The sequence below is a fragment of the Oncorhynchus tshawytscha genome, linkage group LG19, assembly GCF_018296145.1.
Source record: "Oncorhynchus tshawytscha isolate Ot180627B linkage group LG19, Otsh_v2.0, whole genome shotgun sequence".
Taxonomy (NCBI): domain Eukaryota; kingdom Metazoa; phylum Chordata; class Actinopteri; order Salmoniformes; family Salmonidae; genus Oncorhynchus; species Oncorhynchus tshawytscha.
Genome location: NC_056447.1, coordinates 43,637,058 through 43,659,713, shown reverse-complemented (window position 1 = coordinate 43,659,713; position 22,656 = coordinate 43,637,058). Strand labels below are relative to the sequence as shown.

At 41.6% G+C, this 22,656-nt stretch overlaps 1 protein-coding gene across 1 annotated transcript; it reads left to right on the top strand.

The window, feature by feature from the left end:
• The first annotated feature begins 593 nt into the window (after positions 1 to 593).
• Positions 594 to 22,275, top strand: dnajc24 (DnaJ (Hsp40) homolog, subfamily C, member 24). The gene is made up of 4 exons (XM_024412293.2): positions 594 to 1,044; positions 11,673 to 11,811; positions 21,259 to 21,327; positions 21,497 to 22,275. Exons 1-4 carry the CDS (start codon positions 937 to 939, stop codon positions 21,628 to 21,630), a joined length of 450 nt encoding a protein of 149 aa, XP_024268061.1. The 5' UTR covers positions 594 to 936; the 3' UTR covers positions 21,631 to 22,275.
• Positions 22,276 to 22,656: the final 381 nt, after the last annotated feature.

Below are 22,656 nucleotides of genomic sequence, written 5' to 3'. Positions count from 1 at the left end.
CACCTGGATTCACCTGGTCAGTCTGTCATGGAAAGAGCAGGTGTTCCTAATGTTTTGTACACTCGGTGTATGTTTCCCATGCCAATAAAGGCATTTGAATTGGAAAGAGAGAGAAAGCGCATTTCTGTGTTGAATGAAACATGAGCATGCGCACTTCTTCGCATGATATTCCTCGAACTAAAAAAATTAATTCACGTAGCAGAGACAAGCATTAACTTGCATCCAAAGTAATTCCTGGTTTTCAAAATGTTTTAAAACATAATTGACTTGTAAGATGGTAACGTGCTGGACGTTTCTTATCCCAGATGTGCTTAGTGCATGCCCTGCATTTAGCTAACGTTAGTTTCCATTGAGATCCTCTCATCCGCGTTCTTATGTCTGTATTGCAATATTTACTTCGTGTAGAAAAATGTAATATCCCGTTCAATTACTGGTTCAATGGCTGAAACGGATGGTAATTAGTACTTGTACAGATATTGAACTTTTATGCATAATTCGTTTATGACAATAGGATCTATATTTATAATATAGCACATCATATTTTATCACTAAAGCACTATAGGACATGTTTCCGCGGGGGCTGTAAAAACTGATGCACATGCTTACACAGGGGCATCACGTGATACAGGCACGCGGCTGGAAAAGCAAAGTGCCAGACATTTGTGTAATGTGCTGGTTTCAGCTTGCTGTTGAACCTTTTGGGAATTACGATATATAATGCAGTTTAACAAACTAATATTTTGATGGCATGTTTATGACGATAATGTTTGCTGACTGGTTAGCCTGCAACGAACACGTGGACATTGTTGTTGTTAGCCTAGTAGCTAGCTGTCATTCATAGGCGACGAAACGGTTAGATCGCACCTATTCTGGTAATGAAACTAAGTTACCTTGCTTGGCTCACAAATTTAATCAAAAGATGATTGTTTTCTCAACATGACAAGTGAACGTAGATCCCAGAAAGACTGGTATTCTATACTTGAATCCAGTCCATCGGATATGCTACAAGACCTCAAACAGAAGTACCAAAGACTGGCCTTAATGGTATGTGTAAACTCTGACGGTCTCCCGTGTCATGTCTTTTCAATTGTACTGATGAATTAACTGCTGTTAGGTTTATTTGCATCTTGATGAACCATGTCAAAAGAGGTCCCAATAATTGAGTGAGAGGCGGGGTGAGAAAGTATCTTGACATAACGTTACTGTTGGTCCGTTAGCACCTAGCATGTATTTCTAGAAAGTAATATATTTTATGAATATAAACACACCCTCTATCACACACATATTACCGACTGGGTGTTTATTTCTGGCCATGTGTGCAAATCAAGACTACATTAATCCACTGCGCTCCAGCTTCGGCATGAGTTCTGGGAGTGTCTTCAAGATAAGTCTTGTAAGTCATGCAAGCTTAAATTGTCGATGTGATTGATGACTGTATGATGAAGTATTAACTGCATCTTGCCCTTTGATATTAATCTGTACATTTTCTTTTAATCCTTGACAGAGTACAACATAAAAAATGGATTTGTATAATCCAAAACTCATTTTAATTACAGAAATCAACTAGAAACTGTCAAATCAATCATACTCTAATCAATAAGCTATAACCCCAAAACTATTTTGGTGTTGATTTTCTATTTTGGTGTTTTTTATCTGAAAATATTTTTGTCTGAAAATAGCTACACTGTTCTATAAACACAGGGCTTTGAGCAAGAGTATGGTAGTTCTGGTAATTAGCCATATTTATTAGCACACGGTAAGTAGGATACAGGCCTAGGCCACATATCACCATGAACTGATTACTGTGTATTATTTTGTCAGACTTCCTGGATTCAATGTGCTGTAGGATTTCACATAAACCATGGGCTCTATGATTACCAATTGTAAAAACACACAAACCTCAAGCTACCATCAATGTCAACATTTTAAAAAAATAATATTTGATTAATCCAATTGAACAAAACATCCTAGACTTTGTTGTTGGCATTCCCCTTCCCCCCTCAGTAATGCCCACTCATGTCTGGTCTCCCTCAGACATTAGGGGGCAGTAGTGTGATGATGGTGGCCTTTTGCTCTGCCACCAGCTCATCTGCTCTCCCATTTTCTGAATGCCTGCACAGCACACGCCTCAGCCTCGTGGTAGAAACAGACAAGTCTGATACAGCACAGAGAGGGAGAGAGAGATGATTCATGGTAAGAAGCGCCTAGTGCTCCAAATTGCCAGTGCTTTATATTGTGTTCCTGCCTCTAAGCTCCATTAGCCCCAGTAAATGAATATTTTACAATGCGTGCAAAGAGACATCAATTAAAGTACGTAACTCCACAGGAACGGAGGGTGGGATATTTTATAAGAGCCGGGGCTTTTCATTGTGTTATGTATTTATGAAAAAACCCTGAGCTGCATGGGGACTCGGAAGTGGGGGGAGGAATTACAGCAAATGGGTTTCTCTGCTGTAAAATGTCAAAATACTGTCTGGCTGGAATTTTTACAGTAGATAAAAATATGTTTAATTCTGAGCTTCAAATTTTCTCAAATGTCATTAGCAAATAGTCACTCACCAGGCTATAGTCTCTTCAATGTATAAGTTTTGTTTTAACCATAAAGTTGTGAGAACTACTGTAGCAGCATGGACTAGTGGGTCTGGAGATGGAGATGGTGTAGGCTGTTTTCAAGCCTTACATCAAGCCCAAACCAGATTTTGTGTCCCACATACCAAACGTGATCACGACACACAGGTTGAAATATCAAAACAAACTCTGAACCAATTAAATGAATTTGGGGACAGGTCGAAAAGCATTAAACATATGGTAATTTAGCTAGCTTGCAGTTGCTAGCTAATTTGTCCTATTTAGATAGATAGCTAGCTTGTTGTTGCTAGCTAATTTAACCTGGGATATACACATTGAGTTGTGCATTTCTGGTAAAATAACAAGGTGCCTTCCAGGCTTTTTCTTCTTTTGGACTTAAAATGGCGATTGGCAACTAACTTTAATAATAAGGTGTATTACCATAACCGACCTCAGTTCATCTTTCAATCACCCACGTGGGTATTACCAATGAGATGGCACGTGGGTATATGTTTCTAAAAGTCAATGAGGAGATGGGATAGGCAGGACTTGCAGCGTGTTCTGCACCACAAATAGAATCAACTTCTATTTTTGCGCCTGGCAACGCAGACGCTCGCGAGCAGTGTGGGTGCAATGATTTGAATAACATGTATGTGTAAATTTATTTTGCAATGCTCGTGTACGCTATGTGACCGGTGTGGTCAGCATGTTAGTTCCGCAGCCAGATACTTCACACCTGTAAGCTTCCAGCACAGAGCACTGTCACAATCAGATCACAAAGGGGAGTTGGACATGCACACCCTCTGGGACTATATCACCACTGTGGAACCAAGCAGCTTCTCTAGGTTTGCTTTGATTTCCTTCAGGATTTGAGAGAGCCGCAAAGCTGGTTCAATGGTGTGAGAAGGATTTTGTAATGTTCTTTAGAAAGAGAACAATATATTTTTCTGTCAGAATGTTGATTGAATCAGTTCCTCACCCCATCCATCAGATAGCCAGACCCATTTCTTGAGCACAGGCGCCTGGTCACGTATATAGACTTGTCATTTGCATTGCGTGACCGCACTGAATGTTTTAGAAAATGAGCTTCCCCTCTCAACCTTCTGTTGAGTCTTTGTTCTTTTAAACTGTAACACTTTCATTGCTGAACAATACTTTTAAATAGGCTAGACGATAGAGGCTGGCACTGGTGTTACAGGTTTTGTTTTTTCCATTTATGTTTTGAGGTTGGACTATCAGCATGAATAGCTGTAGGGTGCACCGATTTGTTGTCACCTCGTTAGTCAGTATGTGTTACACCTGTGCTGGCCCAGGTGACATTTACGAGTGGCTGGAGCTCCAGTTGTCTTGAGAGATGTGGAGGGTCAACACCTTTTTAGTTGGCTCTCCCTATTTGATTTCTAGAAAAACATTCCTTTGTCTGATGTTCTATGTTTTTTGTTTTGCTCAACGTTTTTGTTTGCTTCCTGTCTTAAGTTTGGTGTGGGTTTTTCTTTTGTTTGCCTCTTAGTGGGCAAATTTAGTGGCACTCATGGTGGGTGTCTTTTTGGTCCCAGTTGTTGTTGCTAGTCAACTGTCAGTGGACAGCCCCATGAGTGTCTTTCAGAACCCCTCCTAAAACCCAACATTTTGTTTTGTCAGTGACTCTTTGTTAATTCCTCCATATGTTTCAGCAACATTTCGTTTGGTTGTCTTTCAGGGGAATGTAACAAAATGGGGGCTCATCCAGGATCTATTTTCCCATGAGTATGGTAGTTGCTCTAATCACATACTCTGAAGCTTTGCTCTGCCCACATATTGGACTGTTCAAAAGACACATTTGTGGTGGAGTTTCTGTCACTGACATCCACCCTGAGCGGGTATAAGATTGGTGTATAAAAATTAAAAGAAAGCCATGGACTTTAAGTTGGAAGAATTTGTGGAAAACCCTACCTGGGAGATGCTGGACACATGTAGGTGAAGGTGAATCTGCTCATCATTGCGATGCATTATGACATCAAAGTGGCATCTGGCGATCCAAAAGCAGTAGTCTGAGTCAATCGGTAGTTGGTCACTGCTCCTCCAAAGTGTTCTTGTGGGACAAGTTCAGAAAGGGTACGCTGCTTAATCTCTTGATCAGTGTTCAGATTATGACACTGTTAAAGTTGCTATCCTTCTGGCTTACGAGTTGGTCTCGGAGGCATACAGACAACAGTTCTGTAAATTACAAAATCCAGAATTGCAAAATCATATGGAGTTCGCAAGGGAACAAGCATGTCTTTTTGATCGGTGTGGTTCTCAGGACAAGGACCTTGAGGACTTAGACACTCATCCTTCTCCAGTAGTTAAAAAATGTCCTTCACAAAAGGGTTGCTACCTAGATTTGAGCACAAGGATCTCTCTTGAGAACGCTGCATTTCTTGCAGATGAGTTTGTGTTTACACACACAACTACCATCACAAAGCCTACACAAAAAGCAATCCAGAGAATTCAGTCTTTTTCTACAGTGCCCAAAGATAAAGATTGGAGGGAAAAATAATAATTTTGCATCCGCCATTTTGACGTTTCTGCCGTGAGAAAGTACACATTGTCTCTGTGTCCTAAGTTGAGAGAGAAATAGCCTTTTATTCTTGTGGGAGCACTTCAGCCCATGAAGTCTCTGGTTGGGACTGATGCATCTCCTAAACAAGGTTTTGGATCAGATGTGTATGAACCCTTTGTTTCAGACGGGTTTGTCTGTCTGCCTAGTGCCGGTGCTGTTAAGCAGCCGGTGACGATACAGCAAGACTGGGGCAGCCCTTCATTTTGGAGGGTATTTTGTATTTTTCTGACACTTCAGCAACTGGTTACAGTGTGTTAGTACAAGGCGTGGAGATGTGTTGCATGGAAGTTCCTTTGTATAATGTGGAGCTCGAGTCTGATCTTATTTCTGGTTTCGTTGCAGTGAAGGTGGTCTCATTTTATTTTTTTCTGGAAACAATTTGGCTGGAGGGAAGGTCTTGCCGTTGTACGTGCTATGTGTAAAAAAGGGAGCAAGTCTAGTGTTGAGGATGTCAGCAATCCCACCATGGTCGATCTGTCTGAGACGTTTATGGGTGATCCTGATTTCCCCTGACCTCTCCTTTGAAAAGCGAGTTTGTAGGACCGCTGAAGGAAGAGAGGGTCCCTACAGTTGACACTTCCATGTCTAGGAAGCAGCTGATTGTGCAATAGTAAATATGTTTCCCTCTCCCCTCTTATTGCTGAGATATGTCCAGAGGAGGAGTTTGATTACGTTTGTGTGGGTTACTTTGACAGGTGGTGTTCTAATGAGGAAATGGCGTTCTCGTTCCACTTCTGGGCAGGACAATTGGCCCAGTGTATCTCAAATTGTCATTCCAGTTGCACTTTGACAAGAGATACTGATGCTGGCTCATGATGGTTGTATGGCAGGCTCACGATGGTTGTATGACAGGCTAACTTGGAGTAAACTAGATGTGACCGTATCTTGCGTAACTTCTTCTGGCCTGATCTGAAACAGGACGTTGTGGCTTACTGTAAATCCTGTCGCATTTGCCAGCGGACAGGTAAACCAAACCAAGCTGTACCGGTTGCACCTTTGCAGCCTATTCCTGCTTTGACAAACCTTTCAGCAGGGCTCTGGTGGACTGTGTTGGTCCTTTGCCCAAAGTAAAGAGTGGTCATCAGTATCTTTTGACCATCATGTGCGCTGCCACTCGTTTCCCTGAGGCCATTCCACTAAGTTACGACGGATATTACAATCCCGTTGAACTCAAACATGTCTGTGGTAAGGACATCTTGGTTGCTGATGTGTCTTTTCAAGTGTGGGCACTTAATATGTTTTCTGTTTAGCCTGTGTGTAGCCCTGGCACACATTTTATTTTGATGTATGTTTTTCATTTTGGAGATGTTTTTGTTTGGGCTCGTTCCAAGGGGACAAGAGTTACAGAAACATACATGAGTTTTAGGCAACTATGTCCCCCCCCCCCCAAAAAGTATAGAATAAAATCTAAATAAGAAAATATTGTCCCAAAAAAGTGGGTGTATATCTACATAAAACATTTTTATATTGGAGGAGGCGGCACATTTTAGTTGTGAAATGGAAGTTGTTTTCTGTTGGTGAGAACTTATCCAACAAAAATATAGGATCGATTTGTTGTCTTAAGTGGGAATGTGTCGCAGGTTTAGCTTTTCCCATTTGATGTTTTGAGGTTGGACTTTTAGCACGTATAGCATGGTAGTACATAGGGCGCACGGATTGGTGTCAAATTAATTTATATAGCACTTCTTACATCAGCTGATATCTCAAAGTGCTGTACAGAAACCTAGCCTAAAACCCCAAACAGCAAGCAATGCTGGTGTAGAAGCATATTAGTCAATATGTGTTACACCTGTGCTGGCTTGTCCATCTTGTTAGTCGGAAGGTGTTTAAGAGTGGCTGGCCCTGTGCTCCAGGTGTCTTGAGAGATGTGTGAATGCTGTCCCCTCAGTCATAAAACAAAATTCTGCTTCAGAGTTCAGTGCAAATTGCTGTTAATGATTCAATCAGGAAGTACATTTTTGGCTGCTTGTAAAGCTGCTATTTTTCTCATCCTATTCAGATTGTCCTTTTACAAAGTGAAAACAACACTGTGTAGTGTAATATTTGATAATGCCTCAATGAGTTGTAAGGAAATGTCGTGGTTTGACTCCACGGGTGTGTGTGTTTTAGGTAGTGAGTTGTGATTGTACACTGAACAAAAAATATAAATGCAACGATTTCAATGATTTTACAGTTACAGTTCGTATAAGGATATCTGTCACAGAAATAAATTAGGCCCTAATCTATGGATTCCCATGACTGGGAATACAGATATGCATCTGGTGGTCACAGATTCCTTAAAAGAAAGTTAGGGGTGTGGATCAGAAAACCAGTCAGTATCTGGTGTGGCCACCATTTATTTGCCTCGTGCAGCGTGAAACATCTTGGTTGTGGAATGTTGCCTCAATGGCTGTGCGAAGTTGTTGGATATTGGCGTGAACTGGAACAAGATGTCCACCAAAGCATCCCAAACATGCTCAATGGTTGACATGTCTGAGTTGGTAGGCCATGGATGGACTGGGACATTTTCAGCTTCCAGGAATTGTGTACAGATCTTTGCGACATGGGGCTGTGCATTATCATGCTGGAACATGAGGTGATTGTGCCAGATGAATGGCATGACAATGGGCCTCAGGATCTCGTCATGATATCTCTGTGCATTCAAATTGCCATCAATTTAAAATGCAATTGTGTTCATTGTCTGTAGCTTATGCCTGCCCATACCTTAACCCCACCGCCACCATGGGGCACTCTGTTCACAACATTGACAGCAAACCGCTCACCAACACGATGCCATACACACTGTCTGCCACCTGCCCGGTACAGATAAAACCGGGATTCATCTGTGAAAAACACACTTCTCCAGCGTGCCAGTGGCAATGTAACATCTTTATAACAGTAAGATAATGTCTCTGTGTTTGTGTCCATATGACCGATTTTCTGTTCGACCAAAATGCAAATGGAGAGTTAAAACTGCTTGTCAAGAGATAATTTCTCAACTTTATTGGAGTGAGAGGTGGGGAGGGGCCTGGTCTGTGTAAACAATAGAGGAAGAGGCGAAACAAAGTTTCACTCTCGCTAAGATCTGTCCAAAATAAGGCCAATGCGTTTCTATGTGCTTATTTTGGACCTCAACTTGTCGCCTGCCTTCCCAACTCCCATTGTTAGGGCGGAGGCGTGCATTTCATCATTATTTACAGATCTCTGGTGTAAATGGGAAGTCGCACAGAGGAGCGAAGGAGACAAGACAAAAATACAACACGAGAACAAGCGGACATAAACGCTCATAAAAAAACGGAAAATAACACAACGTCAAAACAGGCATTTGTAATAAATTCAATATTCCGCCCAGCCCTACTTCATTATATTCTCTGGTAACCACTCTGGTGGTCAGCATTCCGATTGCATGCTCCCTCAACTTGAGACATCTGTGGCATTGTGTTGTATGACAAAACTGCACATTTTAGAGTGTCCTTTTATTGTCCCCAGCACAAGGTTGTTACGTTACAGTTACAGATTAAAGACCAAGTTCAAAATCTTAGCTTGGACATTGGAGGAAAAGTTACATGTTTGGCAGACTGAGTCAACTCTATTAAAGAAGCTGAAAGAACTTGACCATTCCAAAAAAACATTCTTGCCAGATTTCTACAGAATGCTGCAGTAATGATCACCCCCTGCGTAACTCACAATGTAAATCTGTCTATTGAACTCTTCCCCCCCAATTGAACTAAAAAGCACAAGGGTGATATATATAAATAAATAAAAGGGTCTAAGTTAGATCATGGAAACTATTGGCTTGTTTCAGTCCTGTGTATTTTATCGAAGGTCATGGAAAATATTGTGCGAGCAGATTGACAGTTATATTTCCTTACATAACAGCCTCAATCTGGCTTTAGTAAATCTCATTCCACCAACACTTGCCTACTATATCTAACTGACCACACCGGGAAGGAAGTAGATGGATGAAAATGTTATGGTATGGTTATGTTAGATCTCCAAAAGATGTTTGGTACAGTGGATCATGAGATTCTGTTAATCAAACTAAGAGCCATGGGCTTTAACAACTTAGCCGTAAAATGGGTTAGCGCTTATCTGCTAGGAAGAAAACACATGGTGGGTGTGGATGGGACCCTGTCTAAACCCCAAATCTTGAACTGTGTGGTACCCCAAGGGGGTGTGCTGGGTCCACTTTCTGTTGTATATAAATTATCTGAAATCTGCCTGTACATGTGACCTTTTTCCTTTATGCAGATGATTCTGCACTGTTGGTTTCTTACAAAGACAAAACTGTGGTTGAGGAGGCCCTCGGTGCTGAACTTCTGAATGTCAGTAAACTGTTATATGACAACAAGCTGTCACTTCACCTTGGAAAAACAGTCCATCTTGCTCGGGTCCAAAGTCAAACTGAGTAAATCACTGGATTTTAAGGTGGTAGTAGGTGACTTAGTAGTCACAGCAAAAGAGTCTGTTAATTATCATGCGTGCTAGATAACTTTTTGTGCCATGCTCTCCCCTGTCAGATGGTTATATCCAAAGTGAACCATAAATTGTGGTTTCTGGCAAGAACCTCCAAATATCTGGATAGGAATGCAACATGGTGGGATTGGTAGGGGCTCTTGTTCTGTGCCATTTGGACTATGGGTACTCTTCCTGGTACAATAGTGCTTCCAAGATAGTAAAAAATAAATTACAGACATCTCAGAACAAATTTGCCAGGATTTTTCTTAAACTTCCAGGACATACTCATCTTGACCATTCCTGCTTTGAAAGCCTTAGATGGGTCAAAGTGGAGGAGAGAGTCTCTCAGATGAAATTGTGTCTGGTACATCAGATTGTGCTGAGTCTGGTCCCCAGGTACTTATATAACTACTTTAACTCGGTCCGGGAGAACCAGAACTATTCCACTAGAAAGCGTGAAACTGATGTTGTTCCATTTAGATGTAATAGTGGTATGGGAAAATAACTTTTTTCGTACTCAGCTGCCATTCTTTAGAATAGTCTTCCAAGGAATCTGAAATGTATACATTCAATGGCTAGTTTCACATTCTCAATGAAAAAAATTGCTATATAGTTGCATGTTTCAAGCGAGTCATAAGATTATAGTTCAGTACGTGGCTGAGAAGAAAATACCCGGGATAGCATGTAGTCTGCCTATTGTCTATCATATTGTGATGGTCTTGTGTATATATTAGGGATTGACTTGTTTTATATGTTAGGTATATCTCCCTTGTCTCGCATACCCCTATCAATTGTTGTTTATTAGTAAATTGAACTGTACTAATTAGCACATTTTATGAAACATACAGCAATTTTGTGTGTCATTGTGTGTTGCCACTGCAGTTCCTAACCTTGCTGCATTCCCCTCTTCCACCTCCAAAAGGACCACAATGAAAATAAGCCGTTAAGCTTTATTGTGTTATCCTTGATGATCTTTCTTAAATTATATGTGGAGGCGTACATTATGTATGTATTTTTAAAAATTGTTTGCCAGTCTTCCAGTTACTTAATATGTAAAGTATATTTGCGGTGGACATTAATTTGCCTAGCTGAGACCATTGGTCATTGTAGTTCAGTATCACCCCATGTATCATTACCCGTTCTTGAAGAGGTTCCGTTTCTGAACTACAGTGACCATACAAGAACACACACACATGCAATGGTCTGCTTGCCAGTGCCAGATTATCATCATCATTCATGTGAATGTTGCTAGGATAGATCTAAGTTTTCTAAAAGCCCCTCCACCACCACCTCCCTCCTCTCCCATAGGTGGATCAGGAGCCCATGATCCATCCTCCTGCGACCCTCACTAATCGGTGGCTGAAGCCTGGACTGCATAGACCTGCAGGAGGAAATTAGAGCTGTTCCATGTGCCAGGAAACACAGACAGGGCCGTCAGTATCCACTAGAGAACAGGGACATACCTCAGGGCCAGTGTGAGCATTACATGAGGAGATCCTTCAATATTGATATTAATCAACGAATGACATAATGCGGATATTGCTATAGCCCCTCCTCTCGCCTAACAAAACAACAAAATGCAAAAGAGCATGGGTGGTATTGCTACTGTATTTGGCCAGAGGTGTCGTGGGATGGCCTGTCGTGGGATGGCCAATGCTCTTCTCCAGCTCTCTGCCCAAAGCTGTCTGGGCTAACGGTTCTGTACTCTGATGTCTCAATCTAGTTGTGTTTGCATTACTGTACTCTGCCTCCTCTGGTAAATTGTCCAGAAGAAGAGCATTGGTCCATCAGCAAATTACCCAGAAAAAGCTGACAGTTCAGGTTCTGACAGGCTTTTTTTTTCACTGGCAGATTGTCACCGACTACTATGGTTTAATTAACCTAGCTTCTGTCTAGTGTGTCTGAGCCATCCCCACAACTCTCCCCTCCCACATCTCTCCTCTACCATCTTAAACAAAATACTGGTTCAAGGGACTGATGGCTGCTGTTATTTTGGTCATTGTTTCTGTTGTGATGGCTGTTGTCAGTCTTGTCATTGTGGCTGTCTCTAACCTGTGTTTCTTCTGTCCCCTGTACTGGCTGACAGTATCACCCTGACAAGCAGGGCCCAGATGTGACTGTGACTGAGGCAGAGGAGCACTTACACAGGTTCATTGAGGTTGATCAGGCTTGGAAGGTTCTGAGCAACCAGGAGACCAAGAGAGCCTACGATCTGCAGTTGCGTGGTAAGTCGTCCTCCTTCCATAGTTCAGAGGAGTCTCTCAGAGGAACAATCCGGCTCCGTTAAGAAACATTCACTCTCCCATAATTTACAATACATCTACACTAGCACATAGTACTCCCACTCTCTGATGCTCTTTCAGCCACCATCTCATCCCTATCTTTTTTTAATAGCTCTCCTGTGATTCATTTGAACATGAAACATGATTTTTCATTTCATTACACGTTTGGAATTTTATGGTTTTATTTATTCTTACTGGTTGGTTCATGCTCAATTAAATTCCATAGCAATTCCCCTTGGGACCATCCCTTGCTTAATATTGAGTGATAAACAGTGACGCTGTGTGAAGTCACTAAGGCCACATATAACTAGTGGGCCTATTTTGTCTGAAAAGGTCACACTAAATGAGGCATGAACCAATACCGTTTGCATAACTTAAATTCTATTTCTAAGATTTCCTTGAAACTTTAAAAGTCAGAAGCAATAATAGTCTCTAGTACCAACCCATTAAAAACAACTGGCCTGTTTTACGAAGTTGTTCACCTGAACGTTTCTCACTTATCTGGGTGCACAAGAAAGGGCAGAGGGCTTGTTTTGCAAAGACCCTCCTATTCACCCACCCACACAGCCAATACATGAATAAAACAAGCAAGAGATTGTGTTGGGCTCCTTACAATGGTTGTTTTCTGCCATCTCTGTCCCTCATAAAATGCTCCTTGGAGGAGGGGGAAATGTAGGTCAGGCCTTTTACACATGGCCTAGCTTTACATGAAGTGATATGCTCCCCCGTGATCCCAGGAAAGAGGTTCCCCTAGCTAGCTCTCCATTAGGACCTTCAACAACTCTACATTCAGGCCGTGTGTGTGTGTGTGTGTGTGCACCATTAGCAGGGGAGAGCTCTCATCACCTTTGGGGGCAAACACTCAGCCAGCCAGCCACAGCACAGTGCCACTCTATAAGGCAACACATTCTAGCCATAGCATTGACATATAGAGTGTCTGTAATAGAAAGAAACCCCTCTCTGGCCCTCATAGATGGTGTTGACTTTGTCTATCATTGTATGCTGCCTTACAATAACCAAACTCTAAAGATTCCTGCCGTAAACACCCTTTTTAACCGCTTTTTAAATCATTATTTTTTCACTCATCCTCTGAATATCTAACATTTAGATCTCCATGGACAGTTATCCATTATGACCTAACAATGAGTAAGAAAGAAGTGGAGGTTGTGTTTTCATTTAACAATCATTTTTATTTCCAGCATGAATACTTTGAATCCAACACACCTTTTCTATAACACAGACAAATCAGAGTTTCTCTGTTGAATGTGAAATCTGGGCATTCTTTGTTGGCCGGTCTGTAGGAATATTGGATGTACCTCATTTCTGGTTGCAGGGTGATTGTTGTAAGCATAGCAGAGGTGTAAAGTACTTAAGTAAAAATGATTTTAAGTACTAAAGTAGTTTTTGGGGTTATCTGTACTTTACTATTTATATTTTTGACAACTTTTACTTCACTACATTCCTGAAGAAAATAATGTACTTTTTGCTCCATATGTTTTCCCAGCACCCAAAAGTACTTGTTACATTTTGAATGCTTAGTGAGACAGGAAAATGGTCCAATTCACACTTATCAGGAGAACATCCCTGGTCATCCCTACTGCCTCTGATCTGGTGGACTCACTAAACACAAATGCTTTGTTTGTAAATTATGTCTTGAGAATTGGAGTGTGACTATCTTTAAATAAAAAAAATAAAAAGAGATTGTCGCTGTCTGGTTTGCTTAATATAAGGAATTTTGAAATGATTTATACTTTGAGACTTAAGTATATTTTAGCAATTACATTTACCTTTGATACTTAAGTATATTTAGAACCAAGTATTTTCTCTTATGGTGTCTTTTACTCAAGTATGACAATTGGGTGCTTTTTCCACCACTGGCCAATAGGGAGGGTTGGGTAGTAGACTAGCAGCGCACAGCTCCCATCTGTCTGGCCGCTGTAGATCTCTGTAGTGTTCAATCAGAGGCAGATCTCCAGTACCTACCAGTAAACAGCACCATAGTGTTTAATGTTGCCCAGCCATTCAGAAGGACTGGCTCATTCTGCACTGTGATCAAGTGGGGCTGATAATTAAAACAAACACGACTGAAGCCAGCTCAAAGGCCTGTTTCATCCAGATTTCAGAGGAACTCAGTCATTCCTTCTGTTGTTTATCAGAGGGAGATGGATGAAACTCTGTTGCTAGGCCCTTTTGAACTTCATCATGAGTGGAATGTTTTATCTTCTTGCTCATTAGAAATGAAGGGGGAAGGATATTCATTCACTACTATCCCCATGTCTATTACAACTGAGAATGTATAGCCTTCTTCCAAGTGATATTCAATACCATTACAACAAAGAAACAGTTAAAAGCTGATAGCCTCAAAGCATTAGGAACGAATCCCATGTTGGCTGTCAAACTATATCATAAACAACCGGCGTTGCAAATCATTTTGGTACTGAGACCGGGGTTGCATTTTCCTGTGTTTAGGCAGACATGTATGGTAATTACTAGGGACGGTAATTGTGTTTTGTGGCGGAGGGAGAAGTGTGGGTGTGCAGGGTGGATGCGTTCTGCTCCAGGTCTCTGACACACCGTTGGGTTGTCTAGGAGCGATGTGCAGCCAGACTAATACTAAATCATCTCTTTCTTAATGTGCCTCACCTCCACCGCCCCATTGCCAAACACATAGTGGTCGTCTTCCCGGATTGATTCGGGGCACCTTGCAGCAGCCCACTGGAGAGGCATGTAAGGCGTGTTTCTCCTCCTCCCCAACACTGAGACCAGTGACCTCCATAGATCTCCAACCGCTCGCCATGAGGCAAAATGCATGCTTTAGTTAACACTATCTGCTCTAATTCACTCACAAAACAGTATGTAGGCCTGCATCAGGGGTCAGCAGCAGGTGGAGGGATTAATATTTTTTCTCCCTCAATATAAAAAATATATACAAATTATGTGTGTATTGTGTGGGATTTCAGTTTTTAGTAAAAAATAAATAAAAAAAATCACAAATCACCAGGAATTCAGCAAAAAATTTGTTTCATTTATGCTTACCGCTGACCTACATAATTCAAGAAGATTTAAATGGATATTCCCATGAAACTGATTTGAGATGCAGTTTGAACATTTCACCTGTAAAACGTGAAGAATGATCATTCATGGTTGACAGAGATGGCCTAATTTGGTGTTTGAGGGTATTAAAATAAGAAAAAGGTATTGCGAAAATATTCATAGACTAGCATTTTTAGGAGGCATTTTATGCACTTTCTAAAATTATATTTAATAGGCTACATCTTGTCGATACAAACTTTGAGAAATGCTGACATCATAAAAAATGGTGCTCCGGCACCTTAAAAAAATAGTTGTTCATGGGACCTGGCAGAGCCTCCTTGGGATCTCCTCAGTAGTGACTGGCTGTCCATCTGGGCCTTCTGGGCAGGGTGCATCAACTGGCTGAGTCATGGTCACTCTGACTCCAACACTAGCAAGACTACAATGTCCCGTCAAGACTACAGTGTGCAGTGTAGTTGATCTGCTTTTGTTCCTTTACAAGTAATTTTGAGGCCTAGATCAGGCATGGACATCTATTTGCCCTGTAGTATTAGCTTAACTGTTGAAGCACTGTGACAAAGGGTCCCAGTGAATGTATAGCCTCATTTTGAATGATGTATTGAATCACCTAGATGTAGGACTATAATTTCCACCTGACCACTGTCAAATTATGTTCTCACAAGATTTCAGTAACAACGACAGTTAACCAAATCTACATTTTGATTGGTGTATCTGTCATTTGAGCCTCATCCGTAAAATGTTACAGTATATCACCAGGATGAATTAAGACACCTTTTACTGAGAATTTACTGACACATTTTCTCAATCTCACTGTACCACTACTTAAAAAACTCATGAACAGTAGGTGAAAATGTATTCACCAAACCTATCCAATGATATCCATACATAGCTGTGAGGTAGGCCACTTAGGCTAGTCTCCTGACTAATTAAAGACCAGCATTAAAGAGTGGCATCAAAAAGTGCTAATTACCGTTTCCTCACAAAGACTGGTGAAGAGGTACTGTACTGCTGGAAATGGAGTGAAGTGTTAATATCTATTACTGTAGTTGTCTGTCTTTGTTCTTATATTAACAGTAGGCTGGCCTATAACGTCAAATGTCTGACACAGTTTGAAGTACAATACAGATTAGGCTATATGCACTATTATAAACCAGGACTTTATGGTCTATGATACTGATTGGCTGAAGCAGGAATTCAGCCATGTGCATATCAGACAATAATATATTGTACCACGGATATGACGCAAAAATACTTGGTAACTGCTCTATTTAGGTTGGTAACCAGTTTTAAATAGCATTAAGACCCCAATAAACCACACCCACTCGGCCCTTATTGCTGAAGTGGATACCATTTTAAAATGAATATCTGAAAGCATCTTTGACTGTATGTTCCCCTAATTTCAATCAATACTGAGACATAGTTCATCCATCCTTTGCAGGGAGGTATATCTGTGTCTTGCATATTCAGCAGTATGTGGCCTAACGTTACCTAAGAGCGTGTCGGAATTGTCACGCACTACTCTGCGTACTTCTAATTTCACTTAGTGGTTCTGCGGCATCTGTCCCTTCCCTGAATTATCACCTCAATATTGAGTGTTGCTTTAAGAGATTTCATATATGCACCATTACCAGTGTTCCCACTGTGTCATAGTGGCGGTGAGGGGAAACTGTCCAAACCTATGAATCAATGAACCTAGATAAAACCAGTGTAGCTTAATCAGTCTCTCCAGGATTATGCGAAAGCAAAATGTTTAGCTAAATCAACAATTCCCCGCATATTACGCACAAAAGTCAAATCAGCGCAATATTATCGCATAAAACTGACCCATCACTGCAGTACAGAAAGATGGCTCGCATTTTCAACTAATCACCGCACATTTAACACATATCGTTCAATCAAGCCACTCGTCAAACTTTTCCCCTCGTCAGCGCATTTTCACAATAATTTGGACGACAACATCGCATATTTCCATGCAAAATGTCAGAATTTCCACAGGAAAATCAAGCATTTTTTCCCGAAAATATCCAGTACCAGTCAAATGTGGATATATCTACTCATTCAAGGGTTTCTCTTTATTTTGACTATTTTCTACATTGTAGAATAATAGTAAAGACATCAAAACTCTGAAATAACACACATGGAATCATGCAGTAACCAAAAAAGTGTTTAAACAATTCAAAATACAGTGCCTTGCGAAAGTATTCGGCCCCCTTGAACTTTGCAACCTTTTGCCACATTTCAGGCTTCAAACATAAAGATATAAAACTGTATTTTTTTGTGAAGAATCAACAACAAGTGGGACACAATCATGAAGTGGAACGACATTTATTGGATATTTCAAACTTTTTTAACAAATCAAAAACTGGAAAATTGGGCGTGCAAAATTATTCAGCCCCCTTAAGTTAATACTTTGTAGCGCCACCTTTTGCTGCGATTACAGCTGTAAGTCGCTTGGGGTATGTCTCTATCAGTTTCGCACATCGAGAGACTGAACTTTTTTCCCATTCCTCCTTGCAAAACAGCTCAAGCTCAGTGAGGTTGGATGGAGAGCATTTGTGAACAGCAGTTTTCAGTTCTTTCCACAGATTCTCGATTGGATTCAGGTCTGGACTTTGACTTGGCCATTCTAACACCTGGATATGTTTATTTTTGAACCATTCCATTGTAGATTTTGCTTTATGTTTTGGATCATTGTCTTGTTGGAAGACAAATCTCCGTCCCAGTCTCAGGTCTTTTGCAGACCCCATCAGGTTTTCTTCCAGAATGGTCCTGTATTTGGCTCCATCCATCTTCCCATCAATTTTAACCATCTTCCCTGTCCCTGCTGAAGAAAAGCAGGCCCAAACCATGATGCTGCCACCACCATGTTTGACAGTGGGGATGGTGTGGTCAGGGTGATGAGCTGTGTTGCTTTTACGCCAAACATAACGTTTTGCATTGTTGCCAAAAAGTTCAATTTTGGTTTCATCTGACCAGAGCACCTTCTTCCACATGTTTGGTGTGTCTCCCAGGTGGCTTGTGGCAAACTTTAAACTACACTTTTTATGGATATCTTTAAGAAATGGCTTTCTTCTTGCCACTCTTCCATAAAGGCCAGATTTGTGCAATATACGACTGATTGTTGTCCTATGGACAGAGTCTCCCACCTCAGCTGTAGATCTCTGCAGTTCATCCAGAGTGATCATGGGCCTCTTGGCTGCATCTCTGATCAGTCTTCTCCTTGTATGAGCTGAAAGTTTAGAGGGACGGCCAGGTCTTGGTAGATTTGCAGTGGTCTGATACTCCTTCCATTTCAATATTATCGCTTGCACAGTGCTCCTTGGGATGTTTAAAGCTTGGGAAATCTTTTTTGTATCCAAATCTTTAAACTTTAAACTTCTTCACAACAGTATCTCGGACCTGCCTGGTGTGTTCCTTATTCTTCATGATGCTCTGCGCTTTTAACGGACCTCTGAGACTATCACAGAGCAGGTGCATTTATACGGAGACTTGATTACACACAGGTGGATTGTATTTATCATCATTAGTCATTTAGGTCAACATTGGATCATTCAGAGATCCTCACTGAACTTCTGGAGAGAGTTTGCTGCACTGAAAGGAAAGGGGCTGAATAATTTTGCACGCCCAATTTTTCAGTTTTTGATTTGTTAAAAAAGTTTGAAATATCCAATAAATGTCGTTCCACTTCATGATTGTGTCCCACTTGTTGTTGATTCTTCACAAAAAAATACAGTTTTATATCTTTATGTTTGAAGCCTGAAATGTGGCAAAAGGTCGCAAAGTTCAAGGGGGCCGAATACTTTCGCAAGGCACTGTATATTTGAGATTCTTCAAAGTAGCCACCTTTTGCCTTGATGACAGCTTAGCACACTGTTGACATTCTCTCACCCAGCTTCACCTGGAATGCTTTTCTAACAGTCTTGAAGGAGTTCCTACATATTCTGAGCGCTTGTTGGCTGCTTTTCTTTCACTCTGCGGTCCAACTCATCCCAAACCATCTCAATTGGGTTGAGGTCAGGTGATTGTGGAGGCCAGGTCATCTGATGTAGCACTCCATCACTCTCCTTCTTGGTCAAATAGCCCTTACACAGACTGGAGGTCTGTTGGGTCATTGTCCTGTTGAAAAACAAATGATAGTGCAAACCAGATGGGATGATGTAGCGCTGCAGAATGCTGTGGTAGCCATGCTGGTTAAGTGTGCCTTGAATTCTAAATACACTGCTAAAAAAAATAAAGGGAACACTAAAATAACACATCCTAGATCTGAATGAAGGAAATATTCTTATTAAATACTTTTTTCTTCACATAGTTGAATGTGCTGACAACAAAGTCACACAAAAATGATCAATGGAAATCAAATGTATCAACCCATGGAGGTCTGGATTTGGAGTCACACTCAAAATTAAAGTGGAAAACCACACTACAGGCTGATCCAACTTTGATGTAATGTCCTTAAAACATGTCAAAATGAGGTTCAGTAGTGTGTGTGGCCTCCACGTGCCTGTTTGACCTCCCTACAACTCCTGGGCATGCTCCTGATGAGGTGGCGGATGGTCTCCTGAGGGATCTCCTCCCAGACCTGGACTAAAGCATCCGCCAACTCCTGGACAGTCTGTGGTACATTCAGTGGCGTTGGTGTATGGAGCGAGACATGATGTCCCAGATGTGCTCAATTGGATTCAGGTCTGGGGAACGGGTGGTCCAGTCCATAGCATCAATGCCTTCCTCTTGCAGGAACTGCTGACACACTCCAGCCACATGAGGTCTAGCATTGTCTTGCATTAGGAGGAACCCAGGGCCAACCGCACCAGCATATGGTCTCACAAGGGGTCTGAGGATCTCATCTCGGTACCTAATGGCAGTCAGGCTACCTCTGGCGAGCACATGGAGGGCTGTGCGGCCCCCCAAAGAAATGCCACTCCACACCATGACTGACCCACCGCCAAACCGGTTATGCTGGAGGATGTTACAGGCAGCAGAACGGTGTCTCCAGACTGTCACGTCTGTCACATGTGCTCAGTGTGAACCTGCTTTCATCTTTGAAGAGCACAGGGCGCCAGTGGCGAATTTGCCAATCTTGGTGTTCTCTGGCAAATGCCAAACATCCTGCACGGTGTTGGGCTGTAAGCACAACCCCCACCTACGGAGGCTGGGCCCTCATACCACCCTCATGGAGTCTGTTTCTGACCATTTGAGCAGACACATGCACATTTGTGGCCTTGCTGGAGGTCATTTCGCAGCGCTCTGGCAGTGCTCCTCCTGCTCCTCCTTGCACAAAGGCGGAGGTAGTGGTCCTGCTGCTGGGTTGTTGCCCTCCTACGGCCTCCTCCACGTCTCCTGATGTACTGGCCTGTCTCCTGGTAGCGCCTCCATGCTCTGGACACTATGCTGACAGACACAGCAAACCTTCTTGCCACAGCTCGCATTGATGTGCCATCCTGGATGAGCTGCACTACCTGAGCCACTTGTGTGGGTTGTAGACTCCGTCTCATGCTACCACTAGAGTGAAAGCACCGCCAGCATTCAAAAGTTACCAAAACATCAGCCAGGAAGCATAGGAACTGAGAAGTGGTCTGTGGTCACCACCTGCAGAACCACTCCTTTATTGGGGGTGTCTTGCTAATTGCCTATAATTTCCACCTGTTGTCTATTCCATTTGCACAACAGCATGTGACATTTATTGTCAATCAGTGTTGCTTCCTAAGTGGACAGTTTGATTTCACAGAAGTGTGATTGACTTGGAGTTACATTGTGTTGTTTAAGTGTTCCCTTTATTTTTTTGAGCAGTGTTTTTTGATTTGTTTAACACTCTTTTTTTGGTTACTACATGATTCCATATGTCTTATTTCATGTCTTCACTACTATTCTACAATGTAGAAAATAGTAAAAATAAAGAAAAACCCTTGAATGAGTTGGTGTCCAAACTTTTGAATGGTTCTGTATGAAAACATATAAACAATCCCGGAGAGGCTGCCTAATGCCTTCATATTCCTTACTATTTAGACAGAGATTCATGCAAGATCTCAATTGTCTTCCCCAAGAAACTACCATTGAATGAGATCAGAGTCTAACATCTCACATCCTCCCATCTCCCCTCCATCTGCCTTTCGTTTGTGTGCTTTGCCTGTGGTACTCTTGAATCTCCTGTATCACTCTCTTGAACACTGAATGTCACTGGCACAACAGTAGCCTACAAATATGTATCTAAGAGCATCAATGTGATTTTTAAAATCTGTATTTTTCTATCGTCAATTATTGTACCATTGTGGAGTGACACTTTTATTTATTTTTTTAATAGATTTATGACATTTTCATTTTTCTTCTGTCTCAATACAGCCAGCGAACTGAATCAGAGTTGGCCAGTCGACGCCCATGTCTGTCTGGACGACATGACTTGGGATGATGGTGAGTCAAGTCATGGTCATCTTTATCTTACTTATTTAATCATAATCTCTTCTGTGCTGCCATTGAAGTCATCGTAGATAGATCCATAAAGTACTTCTCCACCTGTCTCATCCCATGTGCCCCTTTTCTCTCAGCTGTTTGTCATTGTCTGTCTGTGTTCTCTTTTCAGATAACGAGGTGTACACGTATGGCTGTCGCTGTGGAGGGGAATTCTCCATTGGAAGAGAGGAGGCGGAGGGAGAAGAGGCCATTGTGTGCTGTGATACCTGTTCACTCAGCATAGAAGTCAAGACGACAACCTGACGGTCTCATTGTTCGCCAGACGCCTCTAAATCCTGAAGAGCTAGATCAAGGAGGTTCATAGTTTTCTTTTAATCTACATCCACCGAACATGTGTCCACATTTGAACCTTTTTAAATGGGCACCCCCATGGGACCTTGTGCACTTGTCTATTGGACAATGAAAGGAAATTTGATTTTGCTCTTTTAAATGTCATGCAATAAAATCATTGTGCAAAATTCAACTAACAACCAATCAAGTGAACTGTCATGATAATGGGAGTGTGGGTCTCACATGCACGCACTTCATATAATGGGCTCTAGTTTAACAGACCTTACACAATGGTAAATCTAAGCGCAGGTGGTAGCGCTATAGGTTCAGGGGTGTGTCAGAAATATTTTTGCTATTTTCATAATCAAAATTATCGGCGCACTTGCCGTTGGTGCGAAAGGGCTGGGTTTTTGAATAATCAGTGTGTAGAGGCTTGGCCCCTCACTGGCCAATCAGAAAATGCTCCATGGTGAAATATTTGGTTGCTTCAAGTTCTGTATTTAGGGTCTTTTATGTATTGCCTTGGAATCAACTCCAGTTACAATGTTAGTCCATTTTATAGTTTGTTAAATAATCAAATGTATACCTGTCTTTGCTAAATACATTAACTTGAACCCATTTGCTGTGGCTTCAATAGCATTCACACTGGTTTATCACTAGCCACTTTATATGATGCTTACATACCCTACATTACTCCTCTCATGTATATACTGTACTCCATACCATCTACTGCATCTTGCCTATGCCGTTCGGGCATCACTCATTCATATGTTTTTATTTACATATTCTTATTCATTCCTTTAGACTTGTGTGTGTATAAGGTAGTTGTGGTGAAATTGTTAGGTTATATTACTTGTTAGATATTACTGCATGGTCGGAACTAGAAGCACAAGCATTTAGCTACACTCGCATTAACATTGCTAACCATGTGTTTGTGACAAACTTGATTTGTTTAGGGGCTAGGCCTCCTGTAAATTGTGTTATGGCTGAGCATGGACA